The sequence below is a fragment of the Vidua macroura genome, chromosome 13, assembly GCF_024509145.1.
Source record: "Vidua macroura isolate BioBank_ID:100142 chromosome 13, ASM2450914v1, whole genome shotgun sequence".
Classification (NCBI taxonomy): domain Eukaryota; kingdom Metazoa; phylum Chordata; class Aves; order Passeriformes; family Viduidae; genus Vidua; species Vidua macroura.
The window spans coordinates 10,461,761-10,489,330 of record NC_071583.1 but is presented as its reverse complement, the minus strand read 5'-3'; the positions used below and the strand labels follow the sequence as shown (position 1 = coordinate 10,489,330).

The following is a 27,570-nucleotide window of genomic DNA, read 5'->3' as shown; positions in this document are numbered from 1 at the left end:
TGGGGAACTTGACCTCCCCTTTTCCTTTCTCCAACAAGAAGGCAGATAATTAATAAAGGTGAGGCCTAGTGACGTTTTTCAAATGTTTGATCCATTTCCTCAGTTCCTGACTCTTCAGCATCTTATTATCTGGAGGACTCTGTTGCTTCTTCAATTTCAGTGAGAATTGGCTGCTTCCAGCCTCCCTGGCACGTCCTTGGTAGTACCAGATTGCTACCTGGAGCAAGGACCTGAAGAGTCACTGGCCACAGCCTAGTGCCTGATCATCACCCAGACCAACACAGGCAGCTCCTGGACTCATTCCAGAGCAATTGTAAATGAGTGGATGGTGACTGTGGGAGAGGCTTTAATGCTAACCCGAAACATATGGGTGGCAAAACGTTCTTGGTTAGGAAACACTGATTTTCCTGAAGCCCTATTAAAATTGTGTTGTCCAACCCTGGATGGATGAGAAAAAAACAAAAAGTTCTACCTGACAAGTTAGAACTAAAAACAGGCAGAGTCATGTCAAGAAAAAAAAGCTACCCACAAATACACAGCATTACTCTTTTTTTTTTTTTTACTCACTTTATTTATGTGTGTGTTTCTATAAACATTTTAACTACTGGACATTTCATAAACCGTAAAAACAAACCATCCTGCCCTCAAAATGCAATCTAACCAGCTTTTTGGTCAGACACTAGTGATGCTGTCAGGGCAGGTAGGTGGTATCCCTAAATAACCTCCCACTGGGCATGGGCCAGCAGCACACTGCCTCAGATCCTGAGCCTCTGAGCGATGGAGACAAGACAAGTTTAAAGACCTGGTTGCTCTGCTACTCCAGGAGCAGAAGAAAAGTGGGGTGAATAAAGAACTTCCCTTGGTGGAGAGTCAGAGTCTGATGGAGGGGCTGCAACATCCACTTGCAGGATCAGACGCAGTGACCTCAGCAGGCTTTGGGGCAGCCTCGGGGCTGTGTCAGTGCTGGGGATTGAGACCACAGCCCAAATGCTCGCTCCTTCCTTCCTTCCTTCCTTCCTTCCTTCCTTCCTTCCTTCCTTCCCTCCCTCCCAGTGGCCCAAATGCTCCTTGTTGCCTTGTTTGCCAGGTGCAGGCGTGAGCAGCGGGTGCTCACACCTAAAATCCGCTTTGCTCACTTGCAAGGGCAGAGTTTGTGGGTGCTGACTCCTCGGGGCGGGTGGGCCCAGCTGTAAGGCACGATGGGGAGGGCAGGGGGGTGGCAGGGTGGCAGGGGAGGCCCAGCCCAGCCAGGTGAGCCAGCACCGAGTGCCAGGTGCCCCGGTGTCCCGGAGGGGAGCACCGTGTCACACGAGGGATGAGAGCAGCACGGGGACTCTCAGTTGCCCAGGTTCATATCTGTGCCGTGGATGAGCCAAACCAGGCGGAAACAGATGGCCAGGAATCCAGTGCCCAGGAGATCACCCAGGGCAGTGAGGTAGGGGATGGAGAAATTATCTGGGTCCAGAGCCTTCCTCCACATCAGGCGCACAATCAGGTCGGCCACGTAGAGCAGGATCCCCACCTGGGAGAGCAAGACAGGAGGGCAGAGAGAAGGTAACACACAAACCCTGGGCTCAAAGCCACAGTGACGTGGCCATGGCCAGGGAACCAGAGCTAACAGGGATCACTGAGCCTTCACACCTTCCCCAGAGAGCTGAGGTTCCTCACTGGGATGGGATGGGATGGGATGGGATGGGATGGGATGGGATGGGATGGGATGGGATGGGACGGGTGTAGCTGGCTCCTATCCTTTGGCATCACATAACCCACAGTGCCACAGCCCTCTGCTGCCAGCCACAAGTGTGGAGACCCTGCTTGAGCTGCTCACCAGCACTGCCTGCCCAAACAGAGCCTGGCCACCAAAAAGCATCTCCCAAAGGTACAGTTCCTATTCCTGTGCCTTGCATGGGAGTGCTCCCACTCACTCCCCCATATGAAGGGTTTCTGTGAATATGCAGGCAACATCAAAGGACAAGTTTGTAGCCAGACTTTTTCCTCTTCATCCTTCCTTTTTCCATTACAAATTCAGATCATGTCTAGTTTGTTTTTCCTAAAAGTCTCAGTGGACAACTGGAGTTTGAGGCAGTTTTTACATCAAAGATATCCCAAGCAGAACTGACATGTTAAAAAAAAAATCTTTTTTTTTTAATCTCAACAGTTTAAAAATCTTTGTTGTGATTTCTTTTAATTCTTATTTTTTCCCAATTCTGATAAACAGATGGCAGAAAAAAATACTTCGGTTAAAGATTAAAGACTGTCTAGTTAATTGAATTAAGAAGGGAGAGAGAATTTGCACCCCACATCTGTGGTCCCTCCATGGGAGACCACAGCACATCAGGAACCAAAGCCTGAGGCAGCATTTCTAAAGGTGAAAACTGCAAGCTGGGTTGGGAGAGAGGGAGGAGGAGAGATGGGGGAAGTAAATTAAATAACAGAATCACAGAAACTAAAGCTGGCTGGAAACTTGAGAGTTTTACACAGATCATTTGTCTTCCTTAATTCAGGATCAAATACATCCACATCTTTCCTGATGGAAAATTTGTTTAACTTGTGCTAAACAACCCGCAGATGGAGATGCCACACTTAAAACAATCATCCCCATGGCTTTTGTTTCCCTCCCATTTTTGTTTTTCCCAAGGCCTAACATAAATCTGCCTTTTTCCATTTGAAATCCATGATTTCATGTTTCCTCCCCTAATGACCACATAGCAAATGTTATTCTGTCCCTTCCTACAGAAATTTAGCAGTTTAAAGGCTGCTAACCAGACTTTTTCTTTTGCTTTGGACTAGTTAACCCCAGTCCATTCAATCACTCCTCTGAGGTCATGTTTTCTGGGCCTCTGATCTTGGGCTTCCTCCAACTGACCCAGACTTTCATCCCAACCCTTTTTCTTTCTGTCTTTCTTTATAGAGTATAACAGAGGGGAAAAAAGGGCCAGGCTGAGTGTACCCTCCTCCACTGGCCTCCACAGGAGTCTTTCAGGGTCAGTGGTGTTGCTGGGATGCTGCTCTTTATGTTGTCATTTACTCTTGTATTTTCATGCTTGGCTTTGGTTGAGGAGTTACCTCGATGCATAAAAAGAATAAATATTTTCCTTTAAACTGTGGCTCTGCTTCTGGGCTTAGGGTTGTGCAAAGGTTGAGAAAAACTGATTGTTTACACATACAAGGAATTCACCCTCAGACACAAGGCTGCTTGTAAGGCAAAGTGAGAGTCAGCCACCTCATCATGCAAATTAATGAATCACTCATTTAAAAGGGCAAGTGAAGTCAGAGCCTCTGTGAGTTCAGGCAACAGTCACATGCACTTCTGAGTGAGAAAAATAAAGTTTACAGGGCAGGAAAAGCAGCAAAAGAGAACAAGCAGAACAAATCAGATGATCTCCACATTGCCTACCAGGAACTTTTACTTTTGAAGATGAACTGCTCAGGGCCTGAGCTTTCCCTTTGTTTTTTGCCCACATGGCCCTGCCCAGAGGGATTCCCCAGGTCTTCACCATAACATCTGACAGTGGTTTCCAAAATGGGTGGGGAAACCTGCTGGCTGGAGTTCACTGCTTCTCACCTTGCTAGTGGCAAGGTGACTAGTGGCAGCCTGGAAATACTTGGAGCTCAGAGACTCAAGGAGTGAACATTTTAAAGCAAGGTACTTCTTGCTAAGTGTGTCTCTGCACACTTACTGCAGCTCAGTGGATGCTGAGAAGTTTTTCCTCCTCTCGTGCCTGATCCCTCGCTCACCCTAAAGCACAGCTGTGCTCATGTGGGAAACTACAGCCTGGCAATTTGGGTGAAGCATTACTGGAGCTACAGAATGTACGTGATTCGTGGTAGAAGCTCATCTGAAATGACAGGAAACAGAGGCTGCTGATGAATGTTTTACTGTCACTCCTCTTTAACCTGGGGAATGCTGGTTTTATGTTATCTGATAGATTCTTTTAGGATAAGAGTTTGGGGTTTACCTGCAGCAAAGCAGCAGCCAGATAGAACATCACAAAGGTGAAGGACAGGGATGTGTGGCCTCCCTGCAGCAGATGGATGGTGTAGAGGAACACGAGGTGCCCTGGGATAACCAGGAGGAACAGGACCCGGGCGGACTTGGAATTCACCCCTGCAGAGCACAGAGACAGGAACAGGGGTAACAGCAGCTGGGGAGGGTGAGGGGAGGGCAGGACACTGCATATTTTAATGCATAAACCTGGGGCTGCCCCTCCCACCAACCTCATTGCTAATGCCTTCTCTAGATCACACAAACATAGGAAGCATCTGCAGGATCAGCCCAGCAGCTTTGTCTAGCACTGAAACTACATGCCAAAGGTTTTGTGCTCCATGCTGATCCACTCTGATTCTTGCAAACACTCCTCTCAGCTGCTCTCTGCCTCCCACAACTTCTGCTCTGCCTCACTGCAACAGATTTTCCCAGTTTATAGTTTGATCTAGCACTAACTCTCAACCTAACAGGGAAAATCAAGAGGAACTCTGTAAAGAAAACAGACCCTAAATTGAGTTTTGTTGATGCTTAAGTATTTCCAGTGCTGACGATAGAGGAATTGCTGATTTTCAGCAAGATTATGGTCTATTCACTGCTCTGTCCACAGGTGATGGCTGTAGGCTGGCCATTAAAATGACTTTCTGTTAGATCAAATCTAAGATTCTTTTTCAATTACTTTCTTTAGAGCTCCCTGAAGGCCACTTTCTTTGCATGCCAGTAAACAAATATGCCTTAAGCCTTTTTTTCATGCTGCCCACTGCAAGGATTTTTCCTCTCTGATCTGAGCATTCTCTGAGGAAGGGGAAAGTTCTGCCTTTGAAGCCCAGCTAGTCCTTCACCAACCAGGCTTGGGAATGGAGCTATCTGTGATGACAGGCCTTGAGACATGGACACCAAGGGTTCAGGGTCTACCTGATGAGAAGAATGTAGTGCATGGGTTGGGCCAATTCTGCCTCATCTTGTATGGCAAAACCCCAGGCATGCTCCAGAAATGAAGGAATGTAGAAATTCGGCTAGCTTGGATGGCAACCAGATTCCCTCCAACACCTGTGAGGACAAAACACAGAAAACCTGTAAACCACCTTCACCACAGCAAAAAACATCAGTCCAAAACCTAGCCTAAGGTCAGTCAATCTGCATTCACTGAGTGCAGCAGTGAGAGAAAGAGAAAACCTGATCCCTGCATCCCCAGGGGTGCTGCACTATTCACTTTGCAGAAATAGCTCCTAAAAAACAGGAAGGCTCCAGTAATTGTATTCTTCTGACTGCTGGCTGAAAACATTTTCCCTTTCTCCCCAGCACTGGATGTAAATGCCACATGGCCTCTGAAGATGATGTAATTGCACCTGGTTTGACACAGTCTGTGAGCAACACCAGGGGAAAGCAGTGCAGATGCTGCTCATGGCCACTTCTTGGATTTACTCACTCAGAGAAACACGATTGTTTAAAAGACAACAAAACATCACAGAGAGTCTGTCTGAAGGTACCTAACACACTGGTTAAATGAGAAGGAATCACGAGAATGAATTAGAACCCAAAAATGTTAGGTAATTAAAGTAAATTAAATCATTCCAGACTGATTAATTGTAGCAAACATGAAAAAGCAGCTGCATTTTCCAGTAGGAAATAGAGGGATAATGATCTGTGGAGCAAACTTCCACCACCCTAAGTATTTTCAGGGTGGAATGCCACAGAAAGGATAATGGTGAGCCAGATACTACAGGCTTCTCCTATTTTCCCTTCCTTGGAGAAGAAATCACTATTAGATGTGAGATTTTCCAGATAGGAATCAAAGTGAAAATATTCAGGCTGTCTCATTGTAGCTGAAGATGGGACCTGAGCCATGCACTGCCACGCTTTGCACATGCAGAATGAAGAGCTGCCTGTGCAAAGACACAGAGCACTGCACAACTGTGCCAGCAGCTCTGCCAAACGGGTCACCTGTCCCCACAGAGCCACGTCTGGGGCTCTCATTGCTCAACTAAATGGCTGTTGACTTTCCCAAGCAGGCTCCTTGACTAACCATGCTGGAAAGGTTCCTGTCAGCAAGGTGGTTGTCTTTATGCAGATCCAAGAAGGTGGCAGCTGGGTGACACCCTCTGGCACTGCAACAGGACACCATGCTTTGAGGATGGCATGAGGCCCTAGGAACCTGGGTTTTCCTTGGAATGGGCCTGTCCTACAAGAATGTTATAATAACAGAAAAATAAGCTAGTGGATCTTCAGTGATACCAGGATTCCCAGCAGTTTGTGCTGATAGGTGTGTGTATAAAAGAACTGTGAATGTAAATATAAATGAATATAAATATAAATATACACAAAATATATATATATATATACATATATATATATAAATAAAATTATATCCAATCCATGCATATAATCTTTCAGATACATACACGTGTATAATCTAATTATATTACTAGTAATCAACATTCTGTATAGGGGACGATTGCACCACACAAATTACTGAGTGGAGGGAAGGAAATAAGGGAAAATGGATTTATTGTGACATCCCAGTAGGTTTGACTTTATGAAAAGTGTCAATGTAGCTCTCAGAGATGCTGTTAACCTTTTTGCACAGCTCTGTCCTCACTGCTATTTTGCTCAAAACATAAGCAGGAACGTGATGAGGACCAGTAGCTTCACTTCCACTCATGATGGGAGCAGGGACTTGGACACTGATCTCTCTGTAGGGGCAATGGTGGATGCCAGAAGCCTTGGGAGGAAGGGGAGGTATAAATAAAAGCATGCACAGAACCCCCATGCCCAACCTACCATTAATCACAGGTGTGAAAACTGCCATGCCTTCAAAGTTTGGGTCAGTTACAGTTTTGTCCAGGATGAGCCCACCAATGCTGTTAAGAAAAGGACAGCAAATGAGGTTGGACCAATCTTTTCCCAGGGCAATTCCTACACTGAAAATAGCACACTGACATGGGTTACTGCATCTTCCCCAGTGCCAGGGCTGGACTGTTCACCATGTACTCCTTTTACAGCTCAGTTTCCCCCTACAGAAAGCACTACAGATTTTGTTAACAGCATAATGAGTTCAGAAGGACCTCCTTGCCCACACCCAAGCAAAACAGGTAGTGAGGAAAGCCTTATCATCCTCCCACAAAGTTTTGTTACACTTCTATACTAGACTTAGCAGGTTTTAAAAATTCTCTTCCAGATCTCAACTGAAAGATGTAGCACAGGAAGAAGGAACTACCTGGCTCTACATTTACCAGCATTTTCTCTTTACAGCTGGATAAGAATGAGGTTGAAGCCTGACAATTTGTGATGAACAAAGCCTGACAAATTGTGATGATCATCATCTGTGCTTTCAGTTTCCTGGCTTTCACCCATGTGGTGCCTGGATGTGTGAGTGAGACTTAGAATGATTTGCTTTTTCCAGTCCTTTGGGGGCTCCTTATCAGCTGTCTCACAAATAAGAGAGACAGATTGATACCCTTTGGCACAGTTTGTATCTCCTTTATGCAGGACTGAGAAGGACCAGAGGCAATTAAAAAAAAAATGAGAATCTTCTCTGGCAAGAGGATATATTTTGCAGAAGGAGAAGGTGCTGCAGCAGGTGGCACACAGTACTTCAAACTTTACAGACTCATAAGAGAGTCTGTTGGAGAGTCACCAATGGCTGAGAAGCTCTGGGCAAATACCCTCCTGCTGTCCCTGCCAGTGTCACCTTTGGTGGCCCTCTAAGTGAGCCCAGGGTGTCTCTGCAGTGTGCACACAGGGCTGGGAGCCGTGCCTCATTTACCTGCTGATGCTCATGGCAACAATAACCGGCTGCCACCCAGACTTCAGGACTTCGGCCAGGGAAGGACTTTGCTTGGCAATAGCAACCCAGAGAGGGATCATGACAATGAATACAGCACAGATCAGAGGAGAAAGGTATTTCACATCTGGCAAGGAAAAGAAATCTTGAATTAAATACCCGAAGCTTCACTGGTTGCCAACATCGTAATGTACAAAGATGGGAAGAAATGCAGCAGGGCTCTTGCTCCAACTGAGTTATGTTAGAGGAAAAATCACATGAAGCATGATAGTCCCCACAAAACCACCTCATTCCACCACAGAAATCCATAATTAATCCCTGAAATTCACTGCTAGAGGATGCTGTTTGAAAATCAGCAGGATTCAAAGCAAGTTATATTTGAAGATGAACAACTCTCCAATTCCATCTCCAACTAAGAAAGACAAAAAGTTGCAAAATTTCTGGCTTCAGGGTGCAAATCAAACAGCAGGGCAAGAGGGAAACTCCTGTGTGGAAGCTGTATCCCACTTAGGGCACACACCTCATACCTTCACCTAAAACAAGAGGTAGGAAATACTTTAGAAGGCAAGCTAACAGAATTGCTGAGCAGCTGGTCTGCTCTATAGGAACAAATGTTCTCTGGCACATATAAGCCAGTTAAGATCTGGGATTTCTTTTGTGTTAACTTGCATGTGTTTCCATTAGGTACTTCTTCCACCCAGCAGAGACATAGCCTTGGAGTGATCTTTAAAAGCAAAGAAATTAAAAAAATAAGTAGATGTGCAGCACTAAAAGAAAATAAACTTGACTCAGAATCGTGAGAAACACCTTCGAGCAATGGGGCTGATGCCAACCCTCTTTTGATACAAAAATGCTTCTTCAACAAAGCTCTCCATCTGGTCTCTGAGCTGGGGCCAAAGGCAGTGGGATGTAATGCTGGCTTTGCAGGTAATCTGGGAGATGAAGCAGCTCAAAGTGTGCATTTTTAAAAACACCATTGCCAGGGCCTTGGGCTACCTGGATGCGACAGCACTGACGTGATGGCATCTTCTGTGAATCAAAGGCTCTTACACAAAGAGGTGCAACTCTTCCTGAGTGGCTTCGGTGGGCACTGAAATGCAACTCCTCCTGGCAGTTAAGAGTTTTGTCAGTGCACTTCACCCTCTGGAGTCATCCAGGACAGGTGGGTTGTATGACAGACTTAGCTGCTGTACTGGGTCTCTTACCCACACCACATGTGCTTGTGAGCAATTAATTCCGTCTTAAAAAATGCAGGCACAGAGCACTGGAGTTGATCAAACCTTATCAGAGCCCACAGAAAGGCTCCTGGTAGGATGAATGGTCTTCAGGCTCCACATTCCAGTTCTGCTACATTCTCTCACAGGCAGCCCATAAGCAAATTGAAACCCTTTGGCACAGTTTGTATCTCCTTTATGCAGGACTGAGAAGGACCAGAGGCAATTAAAAAAAAAAAATTAGAATCTTCTCTGGCAAGAGGATATTCTGCAGAAGGAGAAGGTGCTGCATCAAGTGGCACACAGTACTTCAAACTTTACAGACTCATCAGTGTTTTTGAAGGATACATATACATTTTGGTAGGACCCAGAAGTTTTTAGAGTGTGACCTGTACCTCATTACACACTGGGCAGGGAAATGGATTTGTTCAAGCACCATCAGCAGTGCCATACTTCTACCTGCTTCACTTCATGCTCCCAATGACTTGGTGTCTGTGTGCTGACTATTTTCCATCTCAAGAGACTCTTTAAACTACTCTGGCAACCCCAGAAATGCTCTCTGGTCACAGCCATAGAGGTTATCATGTTGTTCTGCCCTGTGCTCCCTGGGAGATACTATCTGAGGCACAGCAACTGAAAGAGAGATTAGCATTACAGAGACAGGTGCAATGGCATCATGGAAAAATCCTGTTTAAAAAAAAGCACCTCTGAAGCTCAAGGAGGACAGGATGGAAGCGATTCATAGGCCTCTCCCTGCAGTGTGTGCTCCTTCACTCCCTCACTTGTTCTTGCACATGGAATGAGTTATACAAACTGAGAACAGCTGCCTCACTGCTTCTGCTCAGTCTGAAGCAACAGTTTGGGTTTCAAATGGAATTGAGTTTGCTGGATTTTTTTATTTTCCCGTTTCTGTTCTAGCTTAGGCTCACAGTCAATAGCCTAACACTTTAAAAGCAACAGACATCTATCACCAATGTTTTGAATTTCTGAGGGTCTCAGGTGCCCAAGCCTTTGGCAACCAGTAGCACAACTAACCCCAGACCACAACTCCTGCTCAGAGTCCTGCAGGCACAAACACTGCAGACTACTTCCCTCCAACTGAATATCTTGCTTACCGTAACTCTCCACGTGAGAGGATACAAGAATATTTTACTAGTGCCAAACCCCTGAAATTGCATTGTGAAGAAGAACCTGCTATTACCCATGCACAGGAAGTAGTTTTGCTTGGCTAGTGACAGATCGAGGAACAGAGTCAGTGTCACATATGTCAGCCTTCTGTTCCAAAGCTGCACAATACATGCTGGTCATTTCTTTGACAAATCCCAGTTGTGTTTACTAGGCTCTGCCTTCCAGTTTGTTACTAAAAGACAGTCTGGAAAAAGCCTCTTTGGTCATTTTTCTACCCCAGTGGCATGACAGCCTCCATTCTGAAACATGCCAGAAATGCTGAGGCAGCCTGCAGTAATTTCACAAGGATTTGTGAGCTCCCTTGCTGAGCTGCAGTTCCCTGCTGAGCACTGTACCTATGTATTTGAAGAGTGTGCTGCTGATTCCTGCGAGGAGGGAAAGGGTTATCAAATCTCCCAGGCTCGCTGCTATGGGTGTGGCGACATTGTCTGGATTGATCCCAATTTTCCTTGCTCCAATGATCACACCAATCATCACCAGACCTAGAGAAGACACAGAGCAGGCATCAGAGAGAGCATTTGGCTATGTTTTACCCCAGAGCTGCTGTTCTGGTTCCCAGAGGGACGTGGGGGTCTAAGAGAAGCAAGAAGCACGTTACCCACAACAGCCCCATGCAGCTGGAGATTGGACACCCCCAGGAATTTGTCCTTTTGTTTTCACCAGCCTGAAGTGCATGACTCTGTCCTTATAAACTGCACCAAGGGCCCAGAGGCACACAAGCAAATTCCAGGGATCAAAGCAGATACCAGCAGGCAGCCCAAATGTAGAAGCTCCCCTCCTGAGCAGCCTAATCTTTGCTGCCTTGAAGCAGGACCAGGCACGAAGCACACTCATAGATAAGCACACAGCAGGCATGCAGCAACCTCTTGGTGCCATCCCCTCCTCTGGATTCCATGACACAAAGACTGAAATTTCTCAAAGTTTGAATCACCAAGGAGCAATGAGCTTCCTTACAGTAGCCTGCATTAGCCTTTCAGCCCAGCCACCAGACTGAGCCCTCATGTCCCAGAGCCTTTGGGGCTGCTTTAATTTGCACTGGATGAATATTGATGCTGTGAGCAGCTCCAGAGTCAATGGGTCATCGTGGTGGCCCACATCTCTTCCCTTGTCCTCTGAGGTGCACCTGGAATATTGAGCTGCTTTTCAGCATTGCTGGGGAGAAGAGAGGTTTTGCTTGCCCAAGTAAGTTTAGGAGCACAAACCCCAAACCCTGATGAACATGTGGGAATCCCTCAGCTATCAGATCTCGCACAGGCTTGTGGAAGAAGCACCTGGAATAAGCCCTGGCCAGGCTCCATTGCTAAGTAGCAAAGGCAGCCTTGAGACAAGACATAAGACATCCCTTCAAAGTCCTTCTGTGGCTGACAGACTGCACCAAAGGAAGCCCAAGAAATGGGGATTCCCTCCAGCTCACAACCTCTCTGTGCCTGTCTGCACAGCCCCTCCAAAGCTGAGCATGCACAGGAGCATCAGTTCTACCACAAGAAATGCTACATATGCATCTTCCCTGATGTAACATCCCCAACACAAAAACACATCCTCACACAACATGACATTTCCACAGCAGCCCTCCCAAACACCCACGCTCCCCTCAGCACAGTTCATGCTGCTTCCCTCCCTGGCCATAAAAAGAGCAGCTTCCCATCGTGCACACCCACACACAGGCTGCCTGTGACCGTGTCCAGGGAAAACAACTGATGTCAAACCTGAGACAGTACAGCAGCAAAGCCTCTCTGCACCACACCAAGCAGGGAGATTGTAGGGAAGAGTAATGAAAGCTGAGCTGCTGGTATTTAACAACTGCCTCATCCCACGTTTTTCATCAAAGGTATCTACAATCAGCCTTTGATTCCAGCTTCGGGATCTGCAGTTGTTCTAACTTGTCCCCTTCATTTAGGAAACTTGCAGTATCTTTTGTGCCAGCTGCTCTATTCAGGGTATCATGCTGCCCTCCTATGGCAGACCTACAAACTGGAGATCTTCAGGCCACACAGAACAGCTCCTGCTGTCCAGCCCATCACGTTCCCCTGGAAGAGGAAGGGCCAGGGGAGAGGACTGCCAGGCTCCCAGCTCACAGCAGGCAAACTGCAGGGCTGGCCACAGCCCTGCTCAGGGTGTGGGGTGACCCAAGTCCATCTCGAGCCTGGTCTGGATTTGTCTGCCAACAGACCCTCCATTCCCTGGGTGACAATATTTCACCCTCCCCTGGGAAAGGGCCAATGTAGATGGCTCATGTGACACCCAAGAGACACGGAGTGGGGGGTGTTTGTACAGCCATGCCCACCTTGGGGCATTTTTCATGGGTCAGGTGAAGCACATTTTGATTGCTGCCTGTGGATGCTGAGGGCCCAGGGAGCAACAGATCATAGGGGAAGAGAAGCAAAGGCAGGATGCAGAGAGGATGAAAGCAGCAGACACAGGTCCCTGCATCCCTCCTCCCTGTGCCAGACCAGAGGCATGCCAGCTGGGCCTCCCTGGTGGAACAGGGACAGTTCATTCCCTGCCTGAGTGCTGCATGTTTGATCTGAGGGACCAGAACCACTCACCAAGGGAAAGTGCAGCTATGAAGGCCGTGGTCACGCTGCTGGCACACAGCACAGCAGCCTGGCTCAGCTCCACAGAACCCTTGGAGATGGCTCCCAGGATCACAGCAGCAACAGCAGCCAGGAGTCCCACCACAGTGGCCTGGACCTGGGGACCAAAGGACAGCTGGTGAGCACACATCTTGTCCTGGCAGCCCTGGCTCCACACGACTGCAGTGCTGCCACACAGCTTGGAGGGCAAAGCCTGGCACAGATGCTGATTGTTTGAGTATTTAAACAGCATCCCTGCAAGGCTCCACTAGATCAAAAAAAAGAAATCCTGACAAAGTTTGGAGAAAATCTCTGGGGGCCTGCAAAGGGCAGATAACACTTCAGCAAAGGACACTGGGTCCATCAGCAAAGGAATAGCCCTGGTCAAGACAAAAATGGGCTCCCCATCAGCTCTGCACTCCTGGGAGGCTTGGAGCTGTGCAGGGAGATAAGGGAAAGCACACAGACACATGCTGCCAGCCCTGAGGTCTTGCCATGTGCAAACTCTAGGCTGGCTCCTGGCTTTTAACAAGCAGAAGAATTGCCTTTACAAGAGACAATTTCTCCCATCTCTCCCCTCCTGCCCAAGGCTGATTCCCACACACTGCCAGTAAATGACAGGCTTTATCCAGGGGCTGCTGTGAAGCAGGGATTGTGCCACAGCTCCTGCTGCAAAAGGAGTTTTATTAGTTCAGTTTGTCCACAAAGGCAATGAATGTCTAGATGTGTTTTACAGCTAAACTACAAGCTCTGGGGCCACAAAGAGCTTTATTGGAGGTCAAGTCCTGGCTTTGCTTGGCTGTGTTGAGGATACCTGCCCCAAATCACCAGCTGTGCATTCAGCACTGCTGGAACAGATGCTGCTGGTCTGCAACATAGCAAGAGAAAAGGGACTTTTTCATCTCCCAGCTGAAGTGACTCACCTGGATAAGGGCTAAATTGCAGGTGGCCATTTTCCATTGCTTCTGGGCATCATCCATCTGTCCAGTGTTAGCCTAGGAGTCAAGAGAGACACTCTGAAAAGCTCTTTCTGTGGTACAGGTGGCTGCTGAAGGAAGTTTCACCTGTTCCCTGAGGGAAAGGGGCTGTCAGAGAGAGGCAAATGCAGGTCACCATCTCCCAGCCGTCCCAGCACTTCCTTCTTGACACTTCCACCAGCCCAGTGTCCCAGGGGCATTGGAGGCTTACACTGGAGGTGCAGAGGTGTTGCAGGGCACCCAGCTAAAAGTGAAGTGGGCATATCCACCACAGCCCACACAGACAAAAAGCTGAATAAATTAAACCATTTTTCGTCCTTTTTTCCCCCTAAATTGCTCTGACAAACTACAATTTCTCCTGAGGCATAATAAAAAAAAAGACCAAAGTAAACAAAATTGCTTAGGGAGATAGAAGAGATCAAATACAGAGTAGCAAAAGCTGCTGCAGGTTCCAAGAAGCCTCAGTCTGCTCCCCCCAAGGTAGGATTGCTGGGAAGCCCTCAAGGATCAATACCCACAGAAAAGCAATCCAGTACTGAAGCTGACAGCTGTGGAGCCCTGGCTTTGTCTCCTTCATGTGTCACAGGGCCCCAAATATCAGCAAGTGGCCACCTAGGGATTAATTCACCTTCAAAGTGCAGATGGAAATTCTCTGTTCCAGTTACAAAATGAGGGCAAACACATTATTTTAATGCTCACACCCCACTAGTTTCTAGTTAGCAGAAAAGGGCATCTCTCATACACAGTGTGATTACATAAATGAAGAACCTCCCGATGTCTCCTGCTAATCACCCCCCTCCCAACACTCCCCACCAGCTTGTTAACACTCACAGCAGTGGAGAGCCTGGATGCCAGTGTCATCTCCAGATTACCCTTCAGGCCAACCAAGGCAGGAACCAGGATGAACACTTCTGTAATTGTCCGGAACACATCCCAGTGCTGCAAGGAAACAAAGCAATGACCTCAGCTTGTGGTGCTGCCCAGTCCAATGCTGCTGCACCCCAGGGCAGCAGGTTCTGCTCTCACCACCTCCAGGTGTCCTGTGCACACAGGGGCAGATGCTGCCCAGATGCATTTTATGTTTTGCATTTTGGGAGGGAAGGAAGGAATTTTCAGCTTGCAGTATTCTTTTTCATCTCATGCACAACAAAGCACTACCCTAATGGGGAAGGAGCTTTCCTTCTAGGGGCAACAGAACATTTTGGAAACCCACCAATTGAAACCTGCCTTTAGCATCAGCCTAGACCAACGTTAAAAGTAATTAAGGTTCACAAGGCAAATTAAATAGAGCATGTTCTCCATCCTTTGCACTGACACTAGAACCTCTGTGATTAGAACCTCTGTGACTAGAACCTAGGAACCTCTACTGCAAACCAAACTCATAAGAACAAAAACAAAAATCTGGAAAATGATCTCACAACAAGAAGTTGTGTCTGTCTTTTCTTACCAAACTTCTAGTCTAGCATCTAAGACTGGTGGGGGGAGGGAATGAGATTTTTGCATCTCTTCTCCACTGGCAGTTCCTAAATCTTCCTGTTACCAAGCACATTCTCGGTACAGCTGGAAAAAGGTTTTGAATTAAGATATCTCATAAGCCAGACTGCTGGGCCAATATCTTGACTGTTGTTTCTCCTCTGAAGCCGAACTGTACAAAGCTGTTGAACCAGCTGCAACGCCAGAGACAATCTGAAAACATAAGAAACTTTATTGACTGACATGTGTTCTCTAATTTTTGTACCATACAGTGCCTAGGAATAGAATTCAATCCTCCTCTGTGCATTCAAGGGTGTTGGCAAAGCCCTGCTGTAGCCAGAGAGGTTTAAATCAGGATGAAATCACAGAATGGGGCCACTCAGCATGAAGGAAAAGTAATGAGCCTGACATCTAAGAGCAGAATACAAGGAAAAAAGGGTGGCTGCAATGAGTCAGATCAAAGGTCCATCTAACCCATCCTTAGCTCTGCCAATAATCCAATTTGGGTGTATAAAACAAGAATCTACAAAAATGACAAGTAAATGGGATAATTCTTCTGTGTATTTGCCAGACTATGACTATCTGCCACAGGGTGCTGAACTGGTGGGGGTTTTCTGCACAATTCCCAGTGTTGAAAGGCTTTCTCTTTCAGGTTCTCATCCAAACTCCCCCCTCCAACCCATGTGCCACCCTGTGGCAAAGATTTCCATAGTTTAGCTGCACATCATGTGAAGGATTTGTTTTTTCTTTCCAACTTGTCACTGGCTCATACCCACTGTGGTCCTGAATTCTGGCACTAGAGGACAAAACAAACCAGCACATCCCTACCCACCTTTTTCACATCCACTGGGATTCTATAAACTTGAATATCCAGGTGGTTGGACAGACTCAACAAATGGTGACACATTCAGCTGCCAGCCTGTTAGGAAATACACACAGGGTGTAACAGCTCGGTGTTTTTCTCTGGCTGTGCCATGGGAAGCTGCAGGAAGCTGTGGGAAGGTGGTGGTATCTGTCTGCTGGGAAGACCTCAACAGCTTCCTTCTCAGTCAGGATGAATGAAACTGGGGCTGAGCCAGTCCTGAGCATGTGGTGCAAGGCACCTCAGAAGTGCAGATAACAGGCAAAACGTTATTATCAATATAAAAAAGGCACTTTTCCTGGCAGTGGTGGAAACAGGCACATTTCAAAATGTTCAAGGTATGTTTACTGTTGCATAAACAACCAACAACACAAAAATTGTCTCCTTATTTGACACACTACAGTTTTGTTTAAACTTGTTAACATGGAACTTAAATACCTGAGAAAAGCTAGGGGTGGACATCTCTTTTAAAGATTCATATCCCCCTCTCTCCTCTCTCTTTAATTACAAATAAAGATCCAAACACATCTTTGGCATCTTCAAAAGAAAGAAGAGGAAACACAGACTTCACAGTCACAATGTAAAACTCCCCAGTCATTTAAAGCTCAGAGGCATGCAGAAATTCACACTTAAGACCTTGCATATTTTGCACATAAAAAGACATAAATAGAAAGCAACAGGAAAATTCAACTGTTTGTATTTTCTGTGCATGCCACCTTTGGGAAATAAGACTTTGGTATATCTAGGTAAGATCCAATCCTTGTGACAGAATAGATTTTGCAGGTCTCAAGCCATCAGAACAGAAGCTTCAGCATATGAGGTATGATTTTCTGTCACTCTGCCTTACATATAATTACACCTGAAAGCTCTGAACAATTAATCATCACACAACTGTACTAATAAAAAAAAGCTGACTTAATTGCCTCTATTTGAGTCTCATTAGTGACTCATCTAGAGCCTAAGGAAAGATTCTTAATGATTTATACCACAACAGCCAGGACTTCATTGTGTTAGTGACTGCAGAAATACAGAATAAACAGATGATGCCTGTGCCATCAATTTGCAGGACTGTCAGCTGGAGGAGTGGCTGAGTTGGGCAGTTTGGAGCCATGCAGGCAAGGAACTACCTGAATGAAGACACCTGGACAAAGCCTAGGAAATGTCTCTGTCCTTTGAGATGAAAACTGGCCTAGAAAGAACAAAAACATTCCATGCAGCTTTGCGAACCCACACAGGCAGATACAGAGCCAGAAAGGGACCCTTTCCCACTTCCTATTTTCATAATGGAGTTTCAGCCCTAAAACTCAGCTCTGAAGAAGCTTGGTTAATTCCATGTTCTACCCATAGCAGCTGGATCTGCTCGTGGGGTCCCTCAGAGGAAGAGAGATTATCATGGATGCACTGAGCCAGCCCCCCAGCCACAGAGCATCCCCCCAGCCTCAGTGCAGCCCCCCAGCCTCAGAGCATCCCCCCAGCCTCAGTGCAGCCCTGCTGGAGCTCCTCACACAGTCCTCACAGACCCAACCTGTCCTGTTACCTCCCCAGGACATCAGTCTCCCATGGCAGCAGCTCAGGAGCCTCAGGGGTTTTCCATTACTCTGAACAAGTCAACAGAAAGATCAAAATATCCTAGAGTACAAAATGCAAGCCAATTCAAAATCCTTTTCAAAGCTAATCATCTCATGGGCTTTTGTCAACAAAGGACAGAAATATCTTATATCTGTGACTTTTACTTGGACTGTGTCCCACTCCAGTGGCGTGGAAAGGGAAAATGGAAGGGAAGCTTTCCTCCTGAATTCTCTGGTTTGAAATCTGACCAGCCAGCTTCAATATGATTCTTCACCTTACTGTACAAAAGTGGGTCAAACACTGGCAGGGCCCTGCAAGGTCTCCAGCAATGCCAGCCAGCCCAGAATCCAGATGGCCAAGGATCACTGGAACAGAGGCAAAAATGTCCAGAAGGAGAAAACCTGTGCTGTGCTATCAGCTCTGCAGAGAGACTACATCCCCTGCACACTCAGGAAGAGAAAATGGCAAACATCTACTTCTTTGGGCATCCTTTTCCTACAGCATGGGAGACCCAGGTCTGAGCCTTGGAGTCAACTGGGCTAGATAAAACTGTTCTGTTGATTTTTCTTTTAAAGAGCAATATGAACAGTTCTTGGTTTCATCCCAGAGCAGATCAGAAACTGCTAAAATCCTGAGAAGTTTGATAGGATACAAATGAGCAACTGACACTTTGTTCTCTTTACAGCAATATGAGCCCTGCAAAAGACAGCATCAACTGGACTCACAACACAGAACCAAGTTATTTCAAGATATTTTGTACGTAATAAAAGAAGAACAGCAGGATTAAACTCAGTATTATCTATGCTCTAGATACCATCCTTAAGCTTGCCCATATATCTCCCTGTCCAAGGCAGACACAGAGCTCCCTAAGAATGTTTTCCAGTCACTAAGGCAAAACATTCCTTAGCCAGAAGAAGCACTAGAAAATGGGCAAACCACAGACTCCTGGACTTGAAAAACCTGTAGTTTCAGTATGTGAGCCCTCATGCCTGGCAATATGAGTCTTATGGTACCTGGCCTCAAGCAAACAAACTTAGTGTCAGGTAGGTTTTAGTTGGACAGGACTGTGATTTTCTATCTCTCACACTCGCAGGAAGTTGAAAATAAACAGCTCAAAGACAAAGAAGCACTGAAGAATATCCCAAAGCTATAAAGGCTAAGATCTCTGCATTTTCCCAGCTGCTGGTTTTGTTTTTAGCTGTGGAGTTGTTGGTACCATGGTAGCTCACCTCACTAACATCTCTCCTGTGCCATTTGTGACTCTCAATGCACTGGGCTCCCTCCTCTGGGAGCTAAACCCATAGACTGACCATTTCTATTTCAACATACTTCACCAAAATATACACTTCCTGTGGTTGTGGTTTACACCTGACCCCATTTCTATGAGTCAAGTGAGCAAATACACAAACTAGACTGCACATTGTTATTTAAAGGACAGGTGCAATGTACGCATACATGGCCTGTGTTTCCCATCAGTTTGGATACAGTTACATTTTTGGACACAGCTCAGTCCTTAGCTCGTGAATTGATTTCTTCTAGACAATGACCTATTCACTCTAAGGTACAGAGTGGGTATGTGCTGTGTCTTTCTCCTTTGAGACAAATGCTACCTATCAACATAACATCTTGGGTAGTTTGAGAACTTCTGTAATGCTGCAATACAGGTCTGTGCCTAAGCACAGCACAAGGTGGAGATGACAAACACAGCCCAGCAACAGCCTGTGCCACTCCAGTTAACCCTTCTTTGATATTCCTTGTGCTTCCTTTAGTTCAACTTCTCTGCCTTCTTTGTTTCTTCCAGTGCTAGAAAAAAACAAGCAAGGTATTGTCTTTCCAAACATTCAAGTACCCATATTTAGCTCCTCCTGTGGTATTAATGCCAGAGAATCCGATGTACTCCAGTGAGCTCAGAGTGTAGGATATATCCTTGGGAAACTCTGCCAGCCTTTTGATTTGTAAATCTACCAGCAATTATATGCCCAAACGAGATCATATTTTGCATTTCTATTTGTGCCACCAGTACAAAGGAAAGATGGATGGGACAAATCCTGGTTGGGAAACAATGGTGTAAATACTGCAGCACTCCCCAGCAGTTGGGAAGTTATTCTAAATTTATAGCCACCTCAGAAACTGCCCAAGAAGCACTCAGTTTGTAGGCAATGCTAATCATTTTATGGTGGCATACCTCTCATCACAGTATCTAAATGCTTTCTAGACCAAAGATTATATTAGGCTGTCTGCAAAGACCTGAAAGCATGAACTTGCCTCTAAGTAAAACAGGTAGTTAATAACAACCTTGACCTAGATCTCCTTATCAGCAATTTTTGAAGGAAAGAAATTATATCATGCAACAGGGGAATATGCTGCAGCCTGATCCAGTTGCTTCACAGGAGTCTTAACCAAAGTGTTTAGCTCCACAGAGAAAAGGGAGCACCCAGTCTAACAAACCCAGCAAAGGCTAGGCAACCATCTGAAAACCAGTATCCCACATCACAAGGAACCCAGCTACTGATCTAAAGAAGATGGATGGTGTCCCTCCAGCACAGAAAAAGCCCACAGCCATGCTGCTGACTGGCTGCTAGGACCACACATTAAAAACAAACAAGCTCAAATACTCAAGGTCAGAGCCTTAGCCCACCCTCTCACTACAAGTTGCCTAATCACAGGTACCTACTTGAACAACATCCATCAAGAGGCCAGCAGCTACCATTCCCAAGCCAGCCAGAAGGAACGGCACAAAAATCTGGGAGGCAATGGAGAACGAAGTCTCTGGGAGAAATCCACTGGCTGACCTGGTCAACTTGCAGGTGAAACCTCTCAGCTTCTTGCCATGGAAGCACAGTTCCAGCTGTAACTGGGTGACCACCATGGTCACACACTGCTACCCCATGCTCAGCAGGAAAATGAAGGGAGATCAGGACATGACACAGATCCTCTTTGTAGCTCTCTCCAAAGTCAGAAGGAATGTTTTTCCTCAAACTACAGCAACGATGCCAAATTCCTTTAGTTTCTTCTCCTCCTAGGAGCACGTCCAGATGATTGCAGCAAGGGTATCCTCCAAAACTGGTTCAGCTGGGTTGAGCCCAGGTGGCAGCAAACTCGATGGACACAATTTCTCTGATTTATATCCAGGGGGAAATTAAAAAAGAGAAGAGAAGATTGTAGAGATGCTTGTGGATGAATAGAAACGAGCCCACACCCCATTCAGCTCCCACCGCTTCGGTAAAAACCAGTAAGACCTGCTCAGGCTACAGCACTGAAAGAGTAACAAGTCATACAAGAATCCCTCAGCGTGCTCAAACACACTGGTGTCCTTTCTCCTCGGGTTACATTTCTTGTCAGAGCGCGGCGCGCGTTTGATACGACGGTTTAATGTGTAAGCCTGCTGCAGACCAGCCCAGCTCCCTGCTCCCACCACAAGCACTGCTGAACTTTCCTCACTGTCCCGAGGCCGAGGAGGTGGGGAGTTACCAACCACGATCCATTCTGCACTTCTCCAAGGTGAAGAAAGGTCAAGGAAAGCATGAGCCCACGTTTCTCTCAGCTGACAGCATTACGCAGGTCTCGTCCCCGGGCAGGTGACACAGCTGAGCCGGCTGGTGACACAAGATCTGCCCTTCTAGACCCCGGCCCCTCGCGTCCGCTCCATGGTCTCCGTGAGACAGAACAATCAGGCTGTGCCAGCTGTACCTCTGAATGACTGGCTCTCAGGGGGAAAAAAAGTTCAGAGAACCAGCCAATAAGCTTCAAAAGCGAGCACCCTTATCTGCTGTCATCACTTCAACTTTCTGCTAGTTTGCAAAGGCCAAGATAAGAGTCCTAGCTGGAGCTCATTTAAGGTAGCTCCATAATCTCGCTGCACGACAGGCAAGGGAGAGAAAGGGCACGCTGTGAGCTGGTCACCCTTCCTGTTCTAAATGAAACACGCTGCTCCTGCATGCTCCCAGGAAGTACTGTCTTTGAGAGAGGGGGTCTCACCCCAGAGGCTTCATGGTTAAGGAGCTTATACAAGGTAAAAATTAGAACTGCACCATGGCTACATACAGCCAAAAAAATTTGTATCCTGCTCTGTAAAGATTTCAGCTCAAAGTCAGACATGTAGGGAAAAGAGTCATGGTATTATGCCTGGGCTCCTTTCTAATAATTATTTTGGGCAAACTAATTGAATCAAAAGGTTAAAAAGCTTTAAAAACCACCTTTTAGGATGGATCAACCCATTCCCTCACATTCTCTGCAGAGAGGAAAAGGCTAATGGCTTGTGGACTCTGTCCTTGTGACAGGGTCCCCAGCAGTGCGGGGGAGTTGGAGAGAACACGACATGCTTGCAGCTAAATTGGGAACTGAGGAAGCTCGCGGCTGTTTAGACAGTGTTTCTTTGGTCTGAATTCACACCAACTGAGGTGACAGAGCAGGTCTCCCTGGAAGCAAGGCAGAGTGGAAAACAAACGCAAGCTACAGAGGCTTTGTCCTTCCATGCTTTCTAGGCTGTTCTTTAGGTACAGCCCCAAAAACCTCCTCCACTCCCAGCTGCCTTGGTGTGTACATGTGTCTCCACCACCTAACAATGGTCTAGTTAGCTGAAAGCTAACAGGAGAGTACATTTCAGCTAATCTAACTGGAAAAAAGTCCTACAATATCTAGAAGAGTCAGGTTAATAAAAATCCTGTAATAATCACACATGACCCAACCTCTTTATACCAGCTGGGAAGAGAGAAATGACAGTATGAAGGCCCAGTTCTAGTTAGTCATTCATAGAAGCTTCAAGGAAATAAAAGACGATTTCTGGACAAAATTTCTGCACAAAAGCATAGATTTTCCAGTCCTAATAATGTGCCTACCTAGTCCCATATGTCACTGTATCAGCTAACTGTATTGATGACAGGCAGAAGCATTAATGTAAAGGAAATATCAATGAGACTGAATGACTCAAATGACATTAAAAAACACAGCAGCAACACATCCTGTACTAAAGCGTCAGCCTGACAGGGTTTATGAGTTTATCACGCTCCATCTCTCTCCTGCTAAGCAAGCACCATAAAAAGCCCTCAACCGATAAATCAGTATGCAGAGAGGTAATTGGTTCAGGTGACCCATGTGTGTACACTGGGCCATTTTATTATGCATTTAAGGAACCTCTGATAAAGAGCCACACCATATTTATCAGCAGAGAGATGCATCACATTTTCCTGGCAAAGAAATATACCTTATTTGTCCAGAAAACATACATCAGGTTTGAGAAGAATGCGAGCATTGCTCAACAGTGGGAAAAAGATTGCAACTAGCTAGTGAAAAGACTAAAAAAAAACCCAACAGCTCATGGCTGTGCCACTCAAGAAGGCAAAACCTGGAGAGGTGCACTGCTGCCCTTCTCTGCACACAGATACACCCTATCCTCATGTTCCCAGCTAGTCAACAAGTAGCACTGTCCTGGAGGAGTCAAAGCAGAAACAGCCTCTTGGGTGAGTCCTGACCCTCATCTAGATCCCCCATCCACTGGCACTATACAAAAAACAGAACAGAAAGACGGCAAGTGTCTGAGAGCACAGTTTCGTACATACCTTGTCATCCCTGCAAAGAGGAGACAGAAATGACAGAATGCTCTCACAATGTGGCAGTGCTGGCAGCAGGCAGCACTATTCCAACACCATGGGCTCACGGGAGAACGATGCTTTCCAGGGACTGCACGTCCCAGCTGCTCGAGCACCACCACTCCCGACTGTGAGCTCTGTTATACCAAGCAGTGTATTTTTGTTTCTAACCTTGCTCTTCTCCTCTCCACTTTAGGAAAGGGCAGAGAAGAGGACCTTTGTGGAGAGCTGGAAAGGAGGCAGATGGAGAGTGCCTGGGGCCCAGGGACTGTCAGGGATCCACTGCTGTCCCACAGAAACAACAGCAGCAGCCAGGCAAGGGCCAGGACTGGCTCAGGAAGGAAGGGCAGCAGCAAGTCCTTGATGAGATGTGCTCAAGCAGTCCATGGTCATGCACAAACAACCACTGTGCTAATTGCCAAAAGCCACATTTCCTATGAGATGTTGCATGGGTTGATTTCCCATACTTTAGGCACTACTATGATGGTTTTTAGTGAGCTCTGTATTTGCAAAAACAGAAAACAGACTTTTGCAGTTTCAGAGTAGAATGAGGTTTGCTTCACATTCTGTTCATATTAGCAGCTCAGCAGCTCAGTTCCCTCTAGGAAAAAAAAAAAAACAAAAAAACAAAAAAAACAAAAACAAAAAAAAAAAACCAAAAAAAAAAAAAAAAAAAAAAAAAAAAAAAAAAAAAACCACTCCCAGGGAAGATACATTGAAGGAAAAGTCCTCCTCCAACATCATAAACCCATCTGCAATCCATTTCACACTTTAATAACTCACAGTAGGAAGAAACATACATTTAATGTCAGAGGTCCATAGGAACAGGCAGCTCTAGAAAGTCTAAAAAATAAAAACAGAAGTGGCTGCTCAGTGTTCAAGGCTCTTGGGAATAATGTCTGAGGAGACAAAAAGTAGTTTGACACTGGGTTCTGCATTTGCCTGGTGTTCTGTGATCTGACTAGACATTGTGCTGGGTATCAAGTACATGCTAAGGTCAGTTAAGGATACTGTGTCACTCCTAAGCCTTTATAGCTCTTCTAGCTCAGGGAGATCAGCCCTGGGTTAATGACAAAGGAACACAGCTCCACATTTGTGAAAGTTGTCAATGTAAGCACTGTAGCTTCTGTGTCACCGTATCAGATAGGTCAGGGTAGTTTGACCTCACAGCTAGTTAGTCAAATAACAAGGTTAACAAAAAGGCATGCTGTTAGAGGAACCCAGAGTGCAAAGGCATGGCAATTCATAATCAGCTTTAAACTGTCTAAAATTAGGTGCTGATCATTGCCTTAAATTTCTGTATTGCTGCACCACAGGAGGAAAGGTCTCATCCTGATCCCTACAGTGTCAGGAATGGGACTTAAGGAATTCAAGTCTTCTGCTGTGAGGCCTTAGAAAATGATGTGGCGCACTGGCAGGGCTGAGCTGTTGTATGAAATGTTAACAGTGCTGGGCTGGCTGATGCCTTGTGCAAGGAAGCAGCGGGTGCAGGACTGTCCAGGGCTACATCCGTGAGTGATGTCACCGCTCTGTCTGCTGCAGGAAAGCACTGTGCCACCCCAGGCTGCCCTCACCCACCCTCTTCCCAGGACCAAGGGGAGATCTCTGCATATTCCTAATCACTGATCAATTAGGACTCCACATTCCTAATTAGCCTTCATGTACTCTTTAGTACCGTGTTCTCTTTTTTATCCAGAGGAGGAAAGGCACCAGAAAAGCACCAGATGTCTCTTGAGAGCTGCACAGTACATAATAGCTGACTTTGAGGGACATGCTGGCATAGGAAACCGCTGCAAATCTTCCCTTACTATGCCATTCCCAGACCAAATCCCCTGCCTGTGAAGAAAAGTCCCCCACTTATCCCACAACAGGTATGTCAGATGAGTTTCTTCCCCTTACCTGAACATAATCCAAAACCATGCCCGCCAAGACCATGCCAAGCCCAGCTAGGAGGTATGGCAGGAGCACTTGCAGGCAAATTGAGATTGCTGACTCTTCCTGTGACTTTGCCATGGCTGCTTTCTCCTCAGCCAGCAGCTTCTGCTGTGCATGCAGAGTGACATCCTCTGCCTCCTGGCTGCCAAGTCGGCTCTCTCTGTGTTTACCCTTGCTCTTTCCTTTGTGCCGGGATCGCTCTCCATTCCTAGACCTGCCCTCCTTTCTCCTCTGCCGAACTTCCTCACCTTTCATGGTGGCTTTCTTGAATCACAGTTTTTCTGAAAACAAAGTCAGAAACAGTGAGATAACAAAATGAAGTATCAGGTAGGTGAGAGACAGGAAATTCTTTGGTACTGTGTGCACTCCATTAACCTGAAGGCAAGCTACCACATACTCCCCAAACCCAAGATACTCTGCTGGCCCAAATACTAGTACTTAGTTTACCTTCAACTTTGTATAATGTCAAACCAATCTCCCTTTCTGAAGTAGCATCTCTTCCTAGGCCTGTGTTCACGCTGCAGTGCTTGCTGTGCATCCTGGCTGTTCCCCTGAGAACACCCAGAAGAATGCAGAAGGCACTGCACATGGCCTGAACTCTTGACCTACTAGCTCTCACACTGAGAGTCACAAAGATCTTATGAGCCCAGCAGAATCCAACCCTTTCCAGGACCTGACCCCTAGCCAAGAAATGGGAGCAGTTGACTTCTTTATATCCTAGCATCCCACAGTCCAGCAAAGGACTAGGGTCCAGGTGTGTACTATGCTTACTACCTAGCATAGCTGTCCACCACTCCTCAATAACAAGACAATTATTTGATCTTTGTGCTAATCTGGATACTTTTCCTTCCTTTTGCCTTAGTTGACACACATGCACTACATGACTCATCTATCTACAGAGAAGATGTCATGACCCCACAGCATCTTACAAGAAAAAAATAAACATGCAAAATTCTCACCAGTAGCCCTTTTGCTGCCATCAAATCTCCTTTCTTGATAGAGCTGTCACTCATACTGCCTGTCCCACTGTTGGCCCAGGCAGTGCCCCAAGTCTTTCACCCATCACCTCCTGCCATCCTCGCCTGGATTAACCTCTGCCGGATGTTCTCTGATGCTCTCATTTTCAGGATGCACCCCTAACACACCGGGGCCCTGCGCTATCCCAGGTAGGACCAGCCCTCTTCTTGCCCCAACATCTGGAGAGCGGAGGGAACAGCCGGGAGGCCCCAGTAGCGGCTGAGGAGGGGAGGGAGGGAGGAAAGACGGGCAAGACAAAGTCCCGCTCTGCGGGAGGAAGAACCGCGGCCCCGTCCCTGCGCGGCGCTTACCGGCTCCGTGCGCTGCCCGGGCGCCGCCCGTGCCGGGGCTGTCCCCGCGGGCCCGCGGGCGCGGCCGGGGCGATGCGAGCGCGGGAGGCTCCCGCCACATCTGGGCGCGGCGGGGGCGGCTCGGCGCCCGCCCTGCGCGGCGGCCGCGGGTTCGAGCCCGGCCCCCGCCCGCGGAGGCGGAGGCGGCGCCGTGAGTGGCAGCCTCCGGTCCTGCCCCGGCGCCGTGCCCGCACCGCGGCTGCCGCACGCCCCGCCACGCCGGCAGCGGCCCCGGGCCCCTCCGGTACCCCCCGGCCGCAGCGGGGGCGCTCCCAGCAAGGACGGGTGTCGCTCGGCGAGCAGCCCCCGCGACGGCGGCGCTCGGGGGCCCGCAGCACCCCCCGCCCTCCCCCCGGCGCTCCCGGAGCCCGGGGAGGGTGGTAGGGAAAGGGTGACAGCTTCCAGCGTGGGCAGCGTAAACAGGAGGCTGCAATTAATAGCTGCGGAAAGACGTTTCCTCTGTTTGGGTTCGTCGGGGTGTTTTTTGTTGGGTTGGTTGGAGGGCTTTTTTTTTCCTCCTCATTTTGGCATTTGCAAGAGCTCGTGTTGCAAGCTTCCTGTGCAAAAGCCTGTCTCCACCACCGGCAGAGCAAAGCTCCCGTTGATTCCGTTTTTCTCCCCTTCCCGTTCTGAATCAGCGTGTTAGAAACGTGATTACAGCATTCATCAAATTTAAGCACAAAAATCTCATCAAGCACTGGAGTAACCATACTCATGCAAGTCTCTTGAATCATGCAGCTCAAATTTCCAGAACAATTGAGGATATTAAATCATACCTCAGTACCAGAACAAATTTATATCCTGCTGAAGTCTCTCAGATGTCATGCTACCCTAAAGGGCTCTTACAGATAAAATGGTGCCCCTGGCTCAAAGCAGGGCACACCAAAAGGAGTTGAAGGTTTCTGTAAGGGGCAGTAACGAAACCGTGCAGCTGCTGCGTGTCAAGGGTGCACGGTGACTGCTGAACGTCACTCTATAAGGGCAAGGCTTTAAATTTCAGCTCACTTGGTGTAATTTTACGTCTTTACTTTGCAACTGATGCTTCCCTGAGAGGG

The 27,570-nt window shown here is 47.1% G+C and overlaps 1 protein-coding gene across 6 annotated transcripts; it reads right to left on the bottom strand.

Moving 5' to 3' along the window:
• Positions 1-553: 553 nt before the first annotated feature.
• Positions 554-26,562, bottom strand: SLC41A3 (solute carrier family 41 member 3). Of its 6 annotated transcripts, none has more exons than XM_053989474.1 (11): positions 26,477-26,562; positions 25,397-25,429; positions 14,553-14,660; positions 13,668-13,739; positions 12,718-12,862; positions 10,507-10,653; positions 7,752-7,896; positions 6,767-6,846; positions 4,901-5,035; positions 3,960-4,108; positions 554-1,522 (listed from the first exon to the last, which is right to left on the bottom strand). In XM_053989474.1, exons 3-11 carry the CDS (start codon positions 14,580-14,582, stop codon positions 1,337-1,339), a joined length of 1,089 nt encoding a protein of 362 aa, XP_053845449.1. In that variant the 5' UTR covers positions 14,583-14,660; positions 25,397-25,429; positions 26,477-26,562; the 3' UTR covers positions 554-1,336. The 6 variants fall into 6 exon arrangements, with proteins under 6 accessions (XP_053845449.1, XP_053845447.1, XP_053845448.1 ...); XM_053989472.1 differs by lacking the exons at positions 25,397-25,429; positions 26,477-26,562 and adding exons at positions 20,300-20,742; positions 21,101-21,316; XM_053989473.1 differs by lacking the exons at positions 25,397-25,429; positions 26,477-26,562 and adding exons at positions 16,027-16,113; positions 20,300-20,386.
• Positions 26,563-27,570: the final 1,008 nt, after the last annotated feature.

Excerpts from the sequence above, each read along its gene's own strand:
- SLC41A3 (XM_053989470.1), bottom strand. The coding sequence starts at position 25,403 with ATGAAAGGTGAGGAAGTTCGGCAGAGGAGAAAGGAGGGCAGGTCTAGG. Across the intron at positions 13,740-14,552 it reads CATCCAGGCTCTCCACTGCT|GCTAACACTGGACAGATGGA; the intron begins GTGAGTGTTAAC and ends CTTGACTCCTAG. Across the intron at positions 6,847-7,751 it reads GTTGCCATGAGCATCAGCAG|CATTGGTGGGCTCATCCTGG; the intron begins GTAAATGAGGCA and ends TTTTCTTAACAG.